The sequence below is a fragment of the Furipterus horrens genome, unplaced genomic scaffold, assembly GCF_987537825.1.
Source record: "Furipterus horrens unplaced genomic scaffold, mFurHor1.1.pri manual_scaffold_7, whole genome shotgun sequence".
NCBI lineage: Eukaryota > Metazoa > Chordata > Mammalia > Chiroptera > Furipteridae > Furipterus > Furipterus horrens.
In genome coordinates this window covers 116781359-116795065 of record NW_028327177.1, presented here as the reverse complement: position 1 = coordinate 116795065, position 13707 = coordinate 116781359, and the positions used below count along the sequence as shown (strand labels likewise).

The following is a 13707-nucleotide window of genomic DNA, read 5'->3' as shown; positions in this document are numbered from 1 at the left end:
GGCGATTCTCCGGTTGACCTCCAAGTCGACTGACAGAGAGCTCGAGATGGTGGACCCGAGGTAAGTGAAGTTGTTGACAACCTCCAGGGTGTATCCGTCGATGGTGATGCATGGGGGAGTCCCCGTGCCTTGAGCCATAACATTCGTCTTTGTCAGGCTGATGGCTAGTCCGAACTCCTTGCATGCGTGGGAAAGGCAAGTGACTAGCTGCTGGAGTCCCTCTTCGGAGTGTGATGTCAAAGCTGCGTCGTCGGCGAAGAGCATCTCACGGATGAGCACCTCTTTGACTTTGTTCTTGGCTCGTAGACGGGCCAGGTTGTAGAGCTTGCCATCGGATCTGGTGTGAATGAAGACACCCTCGCTGCAGTCCTTAAAGGCGTATTGGAGGAGCATGGAGAAGAAGATTCCGAACAGCGTAGGTGCGAGGACGCAGCCCTGCTTTACTCCGCTGCTGACTGGGAAGGCCTCAGAGGTTGCGCCGTTGTAGGACACCGTGCTGTGCATGTTGTCGTGAAAGGACATGACCACAGCAAGCAGATGTGGTGGACAGTCAATCTTCTGTAGCAAGCTGAAGAGTCCGCTTCGACTGACCAGATCAAACGCCTTCATGAGGTCGATAAAGGCGAGGTAGAGTGGTTTATGCTGCTCGTGACACTTCTCCTGCAGCTGGCGTAGGGAGAAGATCATGTCCACTGTTGATCGGCCAGCTCTGAAGCCACACTGGGACTCTGGGTAGACGCGGGAAGCAAGGGTCTGCAGGCGGGCAAGAGCGACCCGGGCGAATACTTTGCCGACGACGCTGAGGAGAGAGATGCCCCGGTAGTTGTTGCAGTCGCTGCGGTCTCCTTTGTTCTTGTACATGGTGATAATGTTGGCGTCTCTCATATCGTGGGGGATGTAACCCTCCTTCCAGCAGAGACAGAGTAGATGGTGGAGCGGCTGTAGCAGGACTGGTTTCCCATTCTTTAGGATTTCTGGAGGGATTCCGTCGCTTCCTGGTGCTTTCCCGCAAGCGAGGCGGTCGATGGCTTTGCCGAGCTCTGCCGCAGTAGGTGGGGTGTCTAGCTCCTCCATGACTGGTAGGTCTGGGATGGCGTTAAGAGCAGTGTCTGTTACGGTGTTCCTCGTCGCGTACAGCTCGAAGTAGTGCTCGGTCCACCGCCACATTTGCTGTTCCTGGTCAGTGATGACCTCACCTGTCTTGGACTTAAGGGGGGCGATCTTGAAGGGGATTGGGCCTGTTGCCTTCTTGATACCCTCATACATTCCTCGTGCGTTGCCTATATCGGCGGCTTCCTGAATGCTTCTGCACAGGTTTAGCCAATAGGTATTGGCACAGTGGCGGGCAGTCTTCTGGACTTTGTTCCTGGCAACCCGTAGAGCTTGAAGTGTACTGGGAGTGGGCGTGACCTTGTAAGCCAGTAGGGCCTTCCTCTTAGCCTCAATCACGGGTTCCATTTCTTCCCAGTGAGCCTTGTACCAGTCAGCGTTCTTCCGTTCTTTCTTCCCGTAAGCAATAATGGCGGAGTTGTATATGGCGTCGCGGAGACGTGGCCAATTGGATTCGATAATGTCATCTGCCACCATTCCCTCGCCGAGTGCATCTTCCATCCTGTTGATGAATTGCTGGGTCTTAACTGGGTTGCTGGCACAACTGGTGTTGATGCGTGGGCGACCCTTCATCTTGGAGTGGTGCAACCTCTTCGGCATTATGCGCACCTTGCTTACCACGAGGGCATGGTCCGTGTCGCAGTCTGCACTGTGGTAGCTGCGGGTGAGGAGGGTGCTGCCAATATCCGTTCTTCTGGTGATGACGAGGTCAAGCTGGTGCCAGTGGCGGGAGCGGGGATGCCTCCATGACACCTGGTGGATCTCTTTGCACTTGAAGAATGTGTTTGTCACGCACAGGCCGTGGTGACACGAAAGCTCAAGCAGTCGCTGACCATTCTCATTGATCTTTCCTCTCCCAAAGTTTCCGAGGCAGGTGGGCCAGGCCATGTGGTCGGCTCCTACTCTTGCGTTGAAGTCTCCAAGGAGATAAAGAGCATTACTTCTGGGGATCTTGGATAACGCTTCGTCCAGTGCATGGTAGAACTGTTCTTTCTCTTCAGTGGTGGCGCAGAGGGTTGGGGCGTACGCGCTAAGAATGCTGACTGGGCCGAAAGTTGTTGACAATCGGAGGGTAAGTAATCTCTCTGTGCCTCCTGTGGGTGGCTCTATGGAGTTAACAAGCGTGTTCTTCACAGCGAACCCAACACCGTGCTGTCTTGGTTGGTCCGGAGACTTCCCTTGCCAGTAGAAGGTGTAGTTGGTTTCTCTGATAGTTCCGTTGTCGGCCAACCGGGTCTCCTGTAGAGCCGCAATGTCGATGTTTAGTCGTGCCAGTTCCCTATCGATGACAGCGGTTTTCCTGGCACCATTGATCCACGGAAGGTCTGCAGTAAGTCCGGGGCACATGGTCCTGATGTTCCAGCTAGTGAGGTGAAGAGCCGGAGGCTTCTTTCTTGTTGTTTGCTTGGAATTAACTGGTGCGGTTTTTTTATGGCCCACTTTTCGAGAGGCGCCTCTCTGATCCCCATGCACCCAGTGGGGCAGGCGAGCCATGGCGAGACGGTAGCTGTCCAGTGAGGTGCGATGACCTCTCCCACCATCAGAGGAGACCCCTGGCGCTCGTTTCCTTCGCCAATCGGATGAGCTTATAACCGGTATCTGTCTCCTCCCGTGTTGAGTCGACATCTTGCGATGACGCTGGAGTGTCCTCTCCAGTGAAACTGAAGCTACAGAGCCTGGGCAGGGTGATATGGAGGGTCTGCTGTTGCCCATGCAGCAGACCCCCCCTCTCTTCGCAGCTGAAGGGTCCAAGGGAAAGACAAAGTCAATACAGCTTGGCTTCAGGTGCGCCGCAGGAGTTGCCGGTGTTGACTACAACGTCAAACCGCCTTAGGGACTCCGGCTCCGGATCTTCTGTCGGGGTTTACTCCCTTAGCCTTTCCCCTGAAGAGGTATGCCGCAAGGCAGCGGAGGTTTTTTGGAGTCAGAGTTTTCCTTCTCTGATTTTAGAGATGTCCTTCCTCTTTCCTCCTTTACAGGAGTAGAGTAGCACACTGATGGAAAATCGCTGGTCTAGAGTCTAGAGAGGCTGTAGGTCTAGAACAGGGCTGGCTGTGGAACACAGGTCCCAGGAGTAGAGTAGTCAGTAAATAAACCTGAGAGCTCTTGGAATCCAGTCCATTTGGGTTTGATGGAGGCTTCATTACAAAGGCAGGATCGACCAAATCATTGGCCATTGATGACTGATTCAACCTCCAGGCCCTCTCCCCTTCTGGGAGACACCATGTGTAGCAATTATGCAATTAGGGAAAATCGCAAAAGATCAAGCCAGGCACTTTCCGCCGTGACATTTATCCTGTACTTTTGCAAAGACTTAGTTCCAGGATGAGGCTGGGAGAGGGTAGGGGCTGGGAGGGTGGCGAAGGATGGGGAACTAAGAACAGAAGCGGGGTGGAAGACGGGCAGGGAGGGAAGAGGCAGAAGGGGGGGGTGGATGGGAAGGAGGGGGGAGGGGTGGAAAGGGCGAGAAACCGGGGCAGGAGGCTTGAGGGAGGGGGCACAGGGAATGGGGCACGCGGGGGAGCAGGGAGGGAAGGAACTAGGGCGCGAGCGGTGTAAGCGGAGATCTGCGACGTGGAGGGGATATAGGGGGGGGGTGTCTGCAAGAGAGGACGCCTGAGGGTAGGGTGGGGGCACCAACGTGGCTGGGGAGAATACCTGAAGGAGAGGCGTCCGCACAGGTCGTGGGCTCTCGCCCGAGCCTGGAAGAGAGGACTGCGGAGGCGGAGGTGGAAGGAGGAGGGCAGGGGAGGCCCCAAGTACTGGGTGTCCCCGCAGACCGTCTAGTCACCGAGAGCCAGACCCACGCACCACGCATCGGACCGCCCGGTCACGCCTGTCCCCGCCGCGCTCGCGCCCGCCTGGACTCACCCTCAGTGCCGCTGCCGTCGCCGCCGGCCCCGGCCGTTCCAGCTCCGGCTCCCGAGCAGCAGTGATATTTATAACATGCAAATAAACACCCAGCCAGACAGGCCAGGAGCCCCTCTGAGACTGACTGGCTTCTAAATCACTCACAGAAGCGGAGTCCCACCCCTCAGGGAGCCCCATTGACCTTGGATGCACAACTAATGGACATAATCTAAAAGGGGGGGACAACTGGAGGGAGGGGGTCCACCGGGTGGAGGGGAGCAGAGGGAAGGGAAATTGGCACAAATGTAATATTTTAATCAATAAAACAATAATGAAGAAAGTGATTTCACTGACAAAAAAAAAAAAAAAGAAAATAAAAATAAAATAACCTTTATACCAGTAGACAATATTTACAAAAAACTCTTCTGATAAAGAGCTTGTGTTTAGAATATGTAAAAAGCTCTTAGAACTTAATAATAACAAAATAACTCCTTCTCCGGCTTATTTCACTTAGCATCGTGTTCTCTAGGTTCATCCATGCTATCACAAAGGGTACATTTTTTTCTTTTTTTACAGCTGAGTAGTATTCCATTGTGTAAATATCACATAGTTGTTTTATCCACTTATCTACTGATGGACACTTGGGCTGCTTCCATATCTTGGTGACTGTAAATAATGCTGCAATGGAAATAGTGGTGCTTATATGTAGAATCTAATGAACAAACTGAACTAACAAACAAAATAGAGACAGACTCACAACTAGAGAACAGGATGACAACTATAGGGGTGGTGTTAGAGGTTGGTGGGCTTGAGGAAAAAGGACTCATGGAATAAACAACAGTGTAATGATTGTGGGGTCAAGGGAGGAAGTATAAGGAGGATAAATGATAATGGAAAAAATACAATAATAAAAAAACTCAAAATTATACAAAACACTTGAGCAGAAATTTCACATATTATTGTCATATATTTACATATTGCTTCAAGCTCCATACTGATTTTTCTGTGTCGTTATAATGTTACTTTTAATAAATGCATGTATTTAACTATTTACTTCTTGTTGAACACGTAGCTTGCTTCTAATTTTGCTGTCACATAGTGAACTTGAATATATAGCTTAACTTCTGCTAAATTTAAATCTGTACTGGAATTAAATGCAGCAGAATTGGCTTCTGAGTCACCCATGGAACGTCAGCTAAATGTTCTGCTTCCATATCATCAGTACACATTTGGAAGAGGAGGTCAGCAATGGAATTGTCTAAACTTTAATCATGTTTCAGGAACTATCTAGGAATTCTCAACTATCTTGAAGCTTTTTGGGAAATAAACTGAGTGTCCTGTTCATTTTAAAGTGTGGACTGAGACTTCCAGCCAAGATGGAGGCTTAGACGGACATGCTCGGTCTCCCTCTACAACTAGAGAGGAATACAACTACCTCAAAACAAAAGATAACTAGAAATTCCAGAAAATAAAACTACACGGAAGCCCAAGGTGCAAAGTTATAAACCAGCGGCGCCCTTTGGGCAGGTAGGAAGAGCAAAAGTGGGCGATGCCATTTGTGGTAGCACCAGGGACAGCGGCAGGGACAACAATCCTGGCTGCAGTCAAGCCGCAGCAGCTTGCAACCCCAACGCTGGGAAAAGCAGCCACCCCATTGCCACAGGTCTCCCAGTGGAGAATAATGGCAGGAATCCATCTTGGACCCCCGCCCCCACACAAAGCACCATGGCGCCGCGAAATAGGTTGTGGATTGCCACCGGCCGCTGGGTAGTGACGACAAAGCACCACAGCGCGGTGAAAAAGGTTGCTGGATCACCACGGGTCACTGGGTAGTGATGAGTACACAGGCACTGCCCCCTATAGCCGGCCCAAGAAGCAAAGCAAAACGCTAATCTGTCAAAATGGGGCAGACAACTATAGAAATCCCGGTGGCGCAGCTCACCAGGCAACAGATGAAGAAACTGACAGATGAACAAATAAGAAACCTGTCAGAGGCTCAGTTCAGAGCTATTGTTATCAGGTGGCTTACAGAATTAACAAAAGATTTGGAAAAAGACAAGAAAGGATTGAAAACCACTCATACTGAAAATAACAAAAGCACATACGAGACAAGTGGTGAGGAAATAAAATCCAGAGTTCAAATCAACAAACCAGAACATAGAGAAGGAATAAACAGTCAACCAGTGCGGAAAGAGGAAACAGAAAACAAGGAAAGTGAGAAGAGGATAAGAAACCTCTGGGACAGCTATAAGAGACTGAACATACAAATTATAGGATTGCCAGAGGGCGAAGAAGAAGAACTAGAAATTGAAAAATTAAGTGAAAATATAATAAAGCAGAACTTCCCAAACTTGGGGAAGGAAACAGACTTACAGGTCCAGGAAACACAGAGAGTTCCAGAAAAACTGGACCCAGGGAGAACCACTCCAAGACACATTATAATCAAATTGTCAAAAGTGAAAGTATAAAGAGAGAATCTTAAAAGCAGCAAGAAAGAAGAAAAAGATCATGTACAAAGGGGTCCCGATTAGACTATCAGCTGACTTCTCAAGGGAGACTTTGCAGGCAAGAAGGGACTGGCAAGAAATATTCGAAGTAATGAAAATCTAAAACCTACAACCACAAATACTCTATCCAGCAATGTCATTCAGAATAGAAGGGTAGAGAAAGTGTTTCCAGGACAAAATAAAACTGAAAGAGTTTATTAGATCCAAACCACTATTATATGAGGATCAAAACTATGAACATTAAAATGAAAACTGCATCACAAGAACCAAAAACAGAAGCTAGGGAATTAAAACAAAGCAAACTAAATAGGTAACGAGAATGGAAAAAGAACTATGGGTATGGGGAACATATTGAGGGGAGATCAGCAGGAAGGGGTAAAGGGGTAAGGGAGGGAGATGGTACAGGAATTAAGAAGCATAGTAGGAGGGAATGGAGTAGACAGGAAGAGGTTGAGAAGAACTCTATGCACAAACAATGGACATAGACTAAAAGGGGATTGACAACTGGAGGGAGGGGGGCCACCAGGTGGAGGGGAGCAGAGGGAAGGGAAATTGGGATAACTGTAACAGTATAATCAATAAAACATATTTAAAAATAAAAAAAAATAAAGTGTGGACTGAGTTGTTGCATTTACTTTTGCTCGGGAATTTATGATATTGGGATTGGGGGGAGGTGTCTTAGGATTTTTCTCTATGATTCCATTTCAGGAACACTTCTGTGCTTGCTAATTTAAAAAATGAGATGTTGATAGAAATATCACCTAAAGTTTTTAATGAAAGTGCCATTTTGTTATCTCATTCTTATATATTTCTACCTTTAAAAAACATGGAATTAGCACTGGGAGAAGGGCTCATAGAAATCACTACCTTTGCCCCATTTGACCCCGAGCCTCTGAAAGTATTGACTCCTCAATATAGTGAGCATTTATAACCCTGATTTTATTTGTAACAACTGGAGTCACACGGTCATTCTAGAATTATTACATATTTATAGTGTATAGATTTTATGATATAATTCTAATTTAATAATAAACACTGTTTTCATTCTATAAATGGCTGTTAAAATCACGGGAATCATGAAAACTAGGTTTATCTGGGCTTCTGCTGCTGCCTAGATTACCTTGTGGTAAGATAAATGACAGATTATTTTTTAGTGCTGGATACCATATTTAGGGAAACCATGAAAAACTTGGAAGGTCCTAAAAAACTGTCACAAAGATACAGTTTAATTCAGACTCAAAATACATTATTACCCAGATACCCCAAACACTGCTGGGCCCTTTTTTCTTTCCCTCTCACCCACGTACTCCTGACACGCTGCTCAGATTTAATTGGCTTCATATGTGACATAAAATTCTGAAAATATTATGACTATGAATTACTTGTTTTATTCTTATATCAAAACTCATAGTTAAATTTTATTATCTTAATAGTCCTTTATTGTTTGGGTTAGGTTCTTTTTGGTTTGTTGTTGCTCATTAATGCACCTTATTTGTTTATGTACAAGATTTGTCCAGAAAAAGTCCAACCATTGTTAATATAACAAGAACAGTTTGCATGACATCAGTGTAACCTGGCAGCCAAGGAGAGTGGACTGGAATGTGCATGCATGAACAATGACTTCACTGTACTAGTCAGTGGGGGCAGTAGATGCCGTTGAGTGAGCATGCATGCTGTGTGGCCATTGCATTCAAAATGACTGAGAGAGTAAAGTAACGAATCTGATCAAATTTTGTGTTAAGCTTGAACATTCCTCCACGGAAACTATTCAGATGATTCAGAAGGCCACAGCTATGGGCAACTGGTGATTGGTAGCTTCATCACAACAATGTGCCCACTCATGCATCACATCTCATGTATTTTTTTGTGAAACATCAAATCACCCTGGTTGCTCAGCCTCCCTACAGCCCAGATTTGGTGCCCTGTGACTTCTGGCTTTTCTGAAAACTAAAATCACCTTTGAAAGGGAAGAGATTTCAGACCATTGATGAGATTCAGGAATGTATGATGGGGAAGCTCATGGAAATTGGGAGAACTGTGTGGGGTTCCAAGGTACCTATTTTAAAGGGGAATGAGGCATCATTGTCCTATGTACAATGTTTCTTAAATTTTCTTCAATAGATGTCTTTATTTTTCATATTACATGGCTGGATACCTTCAGGACAGACCTCATATTTGTGTATGTATGTATGTATGTACATATGCTTTTATTCATTTATTTAACCTGATGACCCTCTTTGCCCACTTCTCCTTCCTCCACCCCCTACCTCTTGCAACCACCACTCTGTTCTCTATATCTATGACCTTTTTTTTTTTAAATTTAGATTTCACATATAAGGAAGATCATACAGAATTTGTTCTCTGTCTGACTTATTTCACTTAGCATAATGCCTACGAGGTCCATCCATGTTGTTACAAGTGACAAGACTGCATTTTTTTATGGATGAATATGAACATTTACTGTTTTCATATCTTGGCTATTGTGAATAATGTTGCAACAAACATGGAGATGCAGAATTTTTTTTTTTTTTTGAGTTAGCATTACTGTTTTCTCTGGATGAATACCCAGAAGTAGAATTGCTGCATCATATGATCTTTCTATTTTTTATTTTTGAGGATTTTATTGTATCATTATTGTAGTTTTGGTTGTCTTCTTTGAAGGTTTCACATGTGGGCAAGACTCATGTGAACAGAGAATTCAAAATATGTGGACTATTTGAATTCAAATATACACTGAACTTGCTTCTGCATGTCTTGTGCAATCATTTGTTGCAATTAATAAAGCCATGTTCTAGACTTTGAGACATTTAATCATGTAGACCACTTCCTAATGGATAAAACGTGGATACTTGAAGTAGTAATTTGGTGATTGCAGTGATACTGGTGGTGGTAGGGGTGATAGTGATGATAATGTTGGCGCTGGTCACCATGGTAGCAGAGACAATGATGGTGAAGATGTTTGCTGCTGCTGATGGTGGTGGTAGAGGTAGGTTGTAGAGATGTTGGCAGCAGTGATATTATTGATGATGGAGACAGAAGTAGGGATATGAGGGTGCGTGGTGATGATGGTGGTAATGGTAGTGCTGGGGAGGTATTTGTGGTGGTGATAGTGTAGTAACAGAGATGGGAGAGTGGGATGGTAGTGACTGTGGTGGTGGAGGTGACAGAGGCAGACCTCAGTGAGCACTTATTACATGGGCTTTCCTATGATTATTCCAGTACCCTTTTATGTAGGAAATATGTATTCGACTCCTATTCTGAGTTAAACCATAAGTTAGTCTCTTTGGGGGGTTAGAGAAGTTTTTTGTTGTTATTGCTTGTTTCAAAAGAATTAGAGGCCCTGTTTTCAAGGAGCTTGTATTCTGACAAAAGTATATTTTGTATGTACAAGAAAGTATCTAATACAAACTAGAAAGTACTCAGTTCAATAAAAAGTACAGGCGGGGTGCTTCAGGGGCCAATATCAATTCCACACAGTCCAGTTCTCAAAGGATTGCCTTCAATGTCTTGCTTGATGATTGAACGACACATGAGGAATAATAGTAACCACAGAAGCTACTGCTTATTTAGTGCAACTATGTGCCAGGCATATTGGTAAGCACTTTATATGCACTATTTCATTTAATCTTTACCCCCAAATCTATTATTATTATTATTATTATTATTACATTTTATATTTTACAGACTTGAAAGTTAAGAACAGCAAGCAAAGTCACACAGCTTGTAAGTGGCAGAGCTAGGATTCAAACCCATGCCCACCACACAAAAATGCTAACTTTTAACTATACACCATGTTGCCTGGTGATGGCATTGGCAGCATTTAAAAATGAGAAAATATAGTCAATTGCCAAATGTGAAAATAGTTTGGGAGAGTTACTTTAGAATAATTCTGGTGGTACAATTTTTAAATTTCATTTTTAAAATATCCTTGCTTATAAATTCATTCAGAGGCCAAAGCACAGAATAACACCATAAAAACCAAAGTTCAAATCAAGGTATTGGGTGTAAATAACTCCTGGCATACTCACTTTTTCTCTATATGCTGGTACCTCCTGCAAACTGTTGTTTCAGAGTGTGAAGGAGATGGCTAGGGCAAGTCTTACAGACTTCAGTGCCACCTAGAAAAGTCTAGATCAAGAAAGACATTTATTTTAAGTTTGGGGGGGCAAGAATGAAATCTGTTTCAAAATAGTAACTCCTACTTCTTCAGGCAAATGGTGGAACTAGGACATCATACAATAAAACAAGTGTTTAAATGTGTCTTTATTTCCCTTTGGCATAAAATCAATGACATGCAGTCAGACACACATTCTTGTATCTGCCTACCTTGCTGCCCCAGCTTAGAGCTTGACTGGTGACTTTGCCAGACAGAAAAGAGGAGAGGCCTGGGATGGCAGTGTTAAGTGGAGAGCTATGTAAATTATTGCCAACTCCTCTGCAATTAAGCATGTGTAAACACAATAGAATGAGCTTTCTCATTTCTGAGAACACGTGTGCACTTGTACATGTGTGTAGAAGTTGTGTTCCACTAATACCAGTTGACTTTGTATTTTTTCTTATGGAAATTCTGATTTGCAAAATATAGTATCATGGGCAGGATATTCAGATGTCTGAGACTTTCCTATTTGTTTCGTGCCCTCTAAAATTATATATTTTAACTACTTGGGATATGCTAGGCACTGTGCAAACTTTATTTAATTCTCTCAAAAACATTATAAGGTTGCATATTACTACTATTTTTTAGGTAACAAAACAGGTAAGGAGGAGTCTCAGGGCAACAGAGCTAACAAATGGCAGACAGGACTCACACAAACTCCACAGTTTCTGCTAAGAGCCACTGCTCTACAATGCCTAGGGAAGAAAAAAATTACAAATTTTACTTAATTCATATAAATTGCCTACTTTTGGAAGAAAACTTCCTCTAGTGGTTTCAATAAGAAGTAACAACTATTGACCAAGATACTCATTCTTCAAACCAGATTCCAGGGCCTTTGGTGAGGTTGTAATATGCTTCTTCATGTATCTACTCTACCCTCATATCTGATGACCAGTTCTTCTGAAGGTGTCCAAATCCTGCCCCTTCTACCAAGCTGTCATTTCTTGGCCAAGTCATTTACCCTCTTCAAGCCTCAGCTTGTTCATCTATAAAATGGGAATGATGATAATTCCACCCTCATAGTGCTGCATGGAGGATTAAATGACAGAAGACATGCATAGAGCTAAGCATAAGACCTGAAGTGAATTGAATGTACAATTAAATACTCAGAAAGTGTAAAAGTGAAAAATACAGCATTATCAACCTTGTGAGATGTCTTATTGAAAAGGTTAACTTGAAAAATATCTACCATACCCATGTGGAAAGAAACATACACATAACAGAGCCTTGGTTGTACATGTGGCTTACCTAGAGAGACCACATGGCTACTTTTGGCCCATGGATAAATTTCAAGGCTTATTGCTGGATAACTCATGAATATGTTGAGGTTTCCCACAAATGCAATGAAAGTCAGCATAGCTACTTAACAGCATACTTAATCCTTATCCAAATGGCTTAGGTCCTGTAGATTCTTTCTTCTCCCTAAATTTCCTTTCCACCCTGCTTCTCCCTAAAGTTACTGGACTGTACTTGGCATTGTGGCTTAAATCTTGGCCAAACTTAGGCTAATCTCTGGGGGTGTTTCCCTGGAAATTTATCTGGAAATTTCTCATTTCTTCCAAGCTTTGTCAATAATAAAGTGAGCCAGCCCTTTCTCCTCTGCCATTCTCAGGAAATTCTTCCATAAGTTTGAAGAAGGGAATTTGGCTTGGTGACATTTCCAGAAAATGCACAGCATTGTTACGAGCAACGGGTACATTTTCTTCACACTTCTGCCAGGTTTTCTTGAAGGAAAGTATTTTTGAAGGGCCAGTCGCTTTAAATAAGATGAACTTAGACTCAAAGTAAAATAATCACAACCTTATGTTTCCCTAAATTTTAGTTTTCAAGAAATAAACATCTACATTTAGCTTCATAGAGTCTCATATTAATCCTATAAGTAGGTAGAGAAACTATATTTAGAGATTTTTTTAGGTGAAATACACCTCTTTAGAAAATAGTTCTGTTGGGTGCTTTGGAAAATAATTGAGATTTTCCTCATATATAAAGAGAAAACTGAGTAAAAGACAGTAATATTTCCAGCATGGGCATGTGTGAAGAAGTATTTCACCAACGTGGTAAGTCAACCATTTCTCTTCTACCAGGACACTTATGAAATGCTTTTTCTTGTGTTTTAACTAAGTGTGTTGATAGGCCTATGACAAAGGTCTGGGATGGGGTAGCAAATAAGTTTGTTCTTTTCAGGTGACACCTGTGAAATGGTAATGGTTCTCCATGCACTGTATGAAGACATAAATGGAGAGTGAATCTGGGAACAAGTGCTGAAATTGATTGGTGATGTCTGCCATGGGTGGGAGTGAAGCATGGCACCCCCATGCTGTGTCTTCCTTGGCTAGGAGTTCTGAGTTTAGCCTTCTACTAAAAGGAGTGATTTGAGTTATTTTGTCACAGGACATGAAAACCACAGCAGAAAAGAAGAAGTAGGCCTTACCAACAAACCTGGAGGTGCTTCTCTTCAAGAGTTTTACATGGATGTAGCTTTCCTCATTGATGCCTCCCACAGAATAGGAAATGATTAGTTTAAGGAAGTGAAAGCTTTCATAACCTCAGTGCTTGATCACTTTCACATTGCCTCAGATCCACTGACTTCCACATTAGGAGATAGAGTGGCAATCCTGACCTACTCTCCTCCAGGCTATATGACCAACACAGAAGAATGCCCTGTCTATCTGGAATCTGATTGAGTTACTTATAACAGTATATACCAAATGAAACATCATCTCCAAGACTCTCCTCAACAGCTCAATGGAAATGTTTTTGTTGGCCATGTCCTCTAGCGGACGATTGACAATGTCTTTGTAGGAACTCCCAACCTGCGGAAAAACAAAGTTGTCTTTGTTGTATCTGCTGGAAACACGAACCCCTTAGATAAAGAAGTCTTAAGAAATGTATCCCCGAGAGCCAAGTGCCAGGGCTACTCCATATTTGTGTTTTCATTTGGTCCTGTATACAATGAGAAGGAATTAGAAGAATTAGCCAGCCACCCACTGAATAATCACTTAGTCCAGCTTGGCTGAACCCACAAACCAGACTTGAACTATGTCATCAAGTTTGTCAAGCCATTTGTCTATTCAATCAGATGTA

The 13707-nt window shown here is 43.8% G+C and overlaps 1 protein-coding gene across 1 annotated transcript in view; it reads left to right on the top strand.

The window, feature by feature from the left end:
* COL6A5 (collagen type VI alpha 5 chain) overlaps nt 1-13707 on the top strand; it is a 94900-nt gene that overhangs the window by 74340 nt on the left and 6853 nt on the right. The window contains 1 exon segment of the mRNA XM_090284944.1: nt 13015-13704. Within this exon segment, the coding sequence (XP_090141070.1) occupies nt 13015-13704 (690 nt within the window).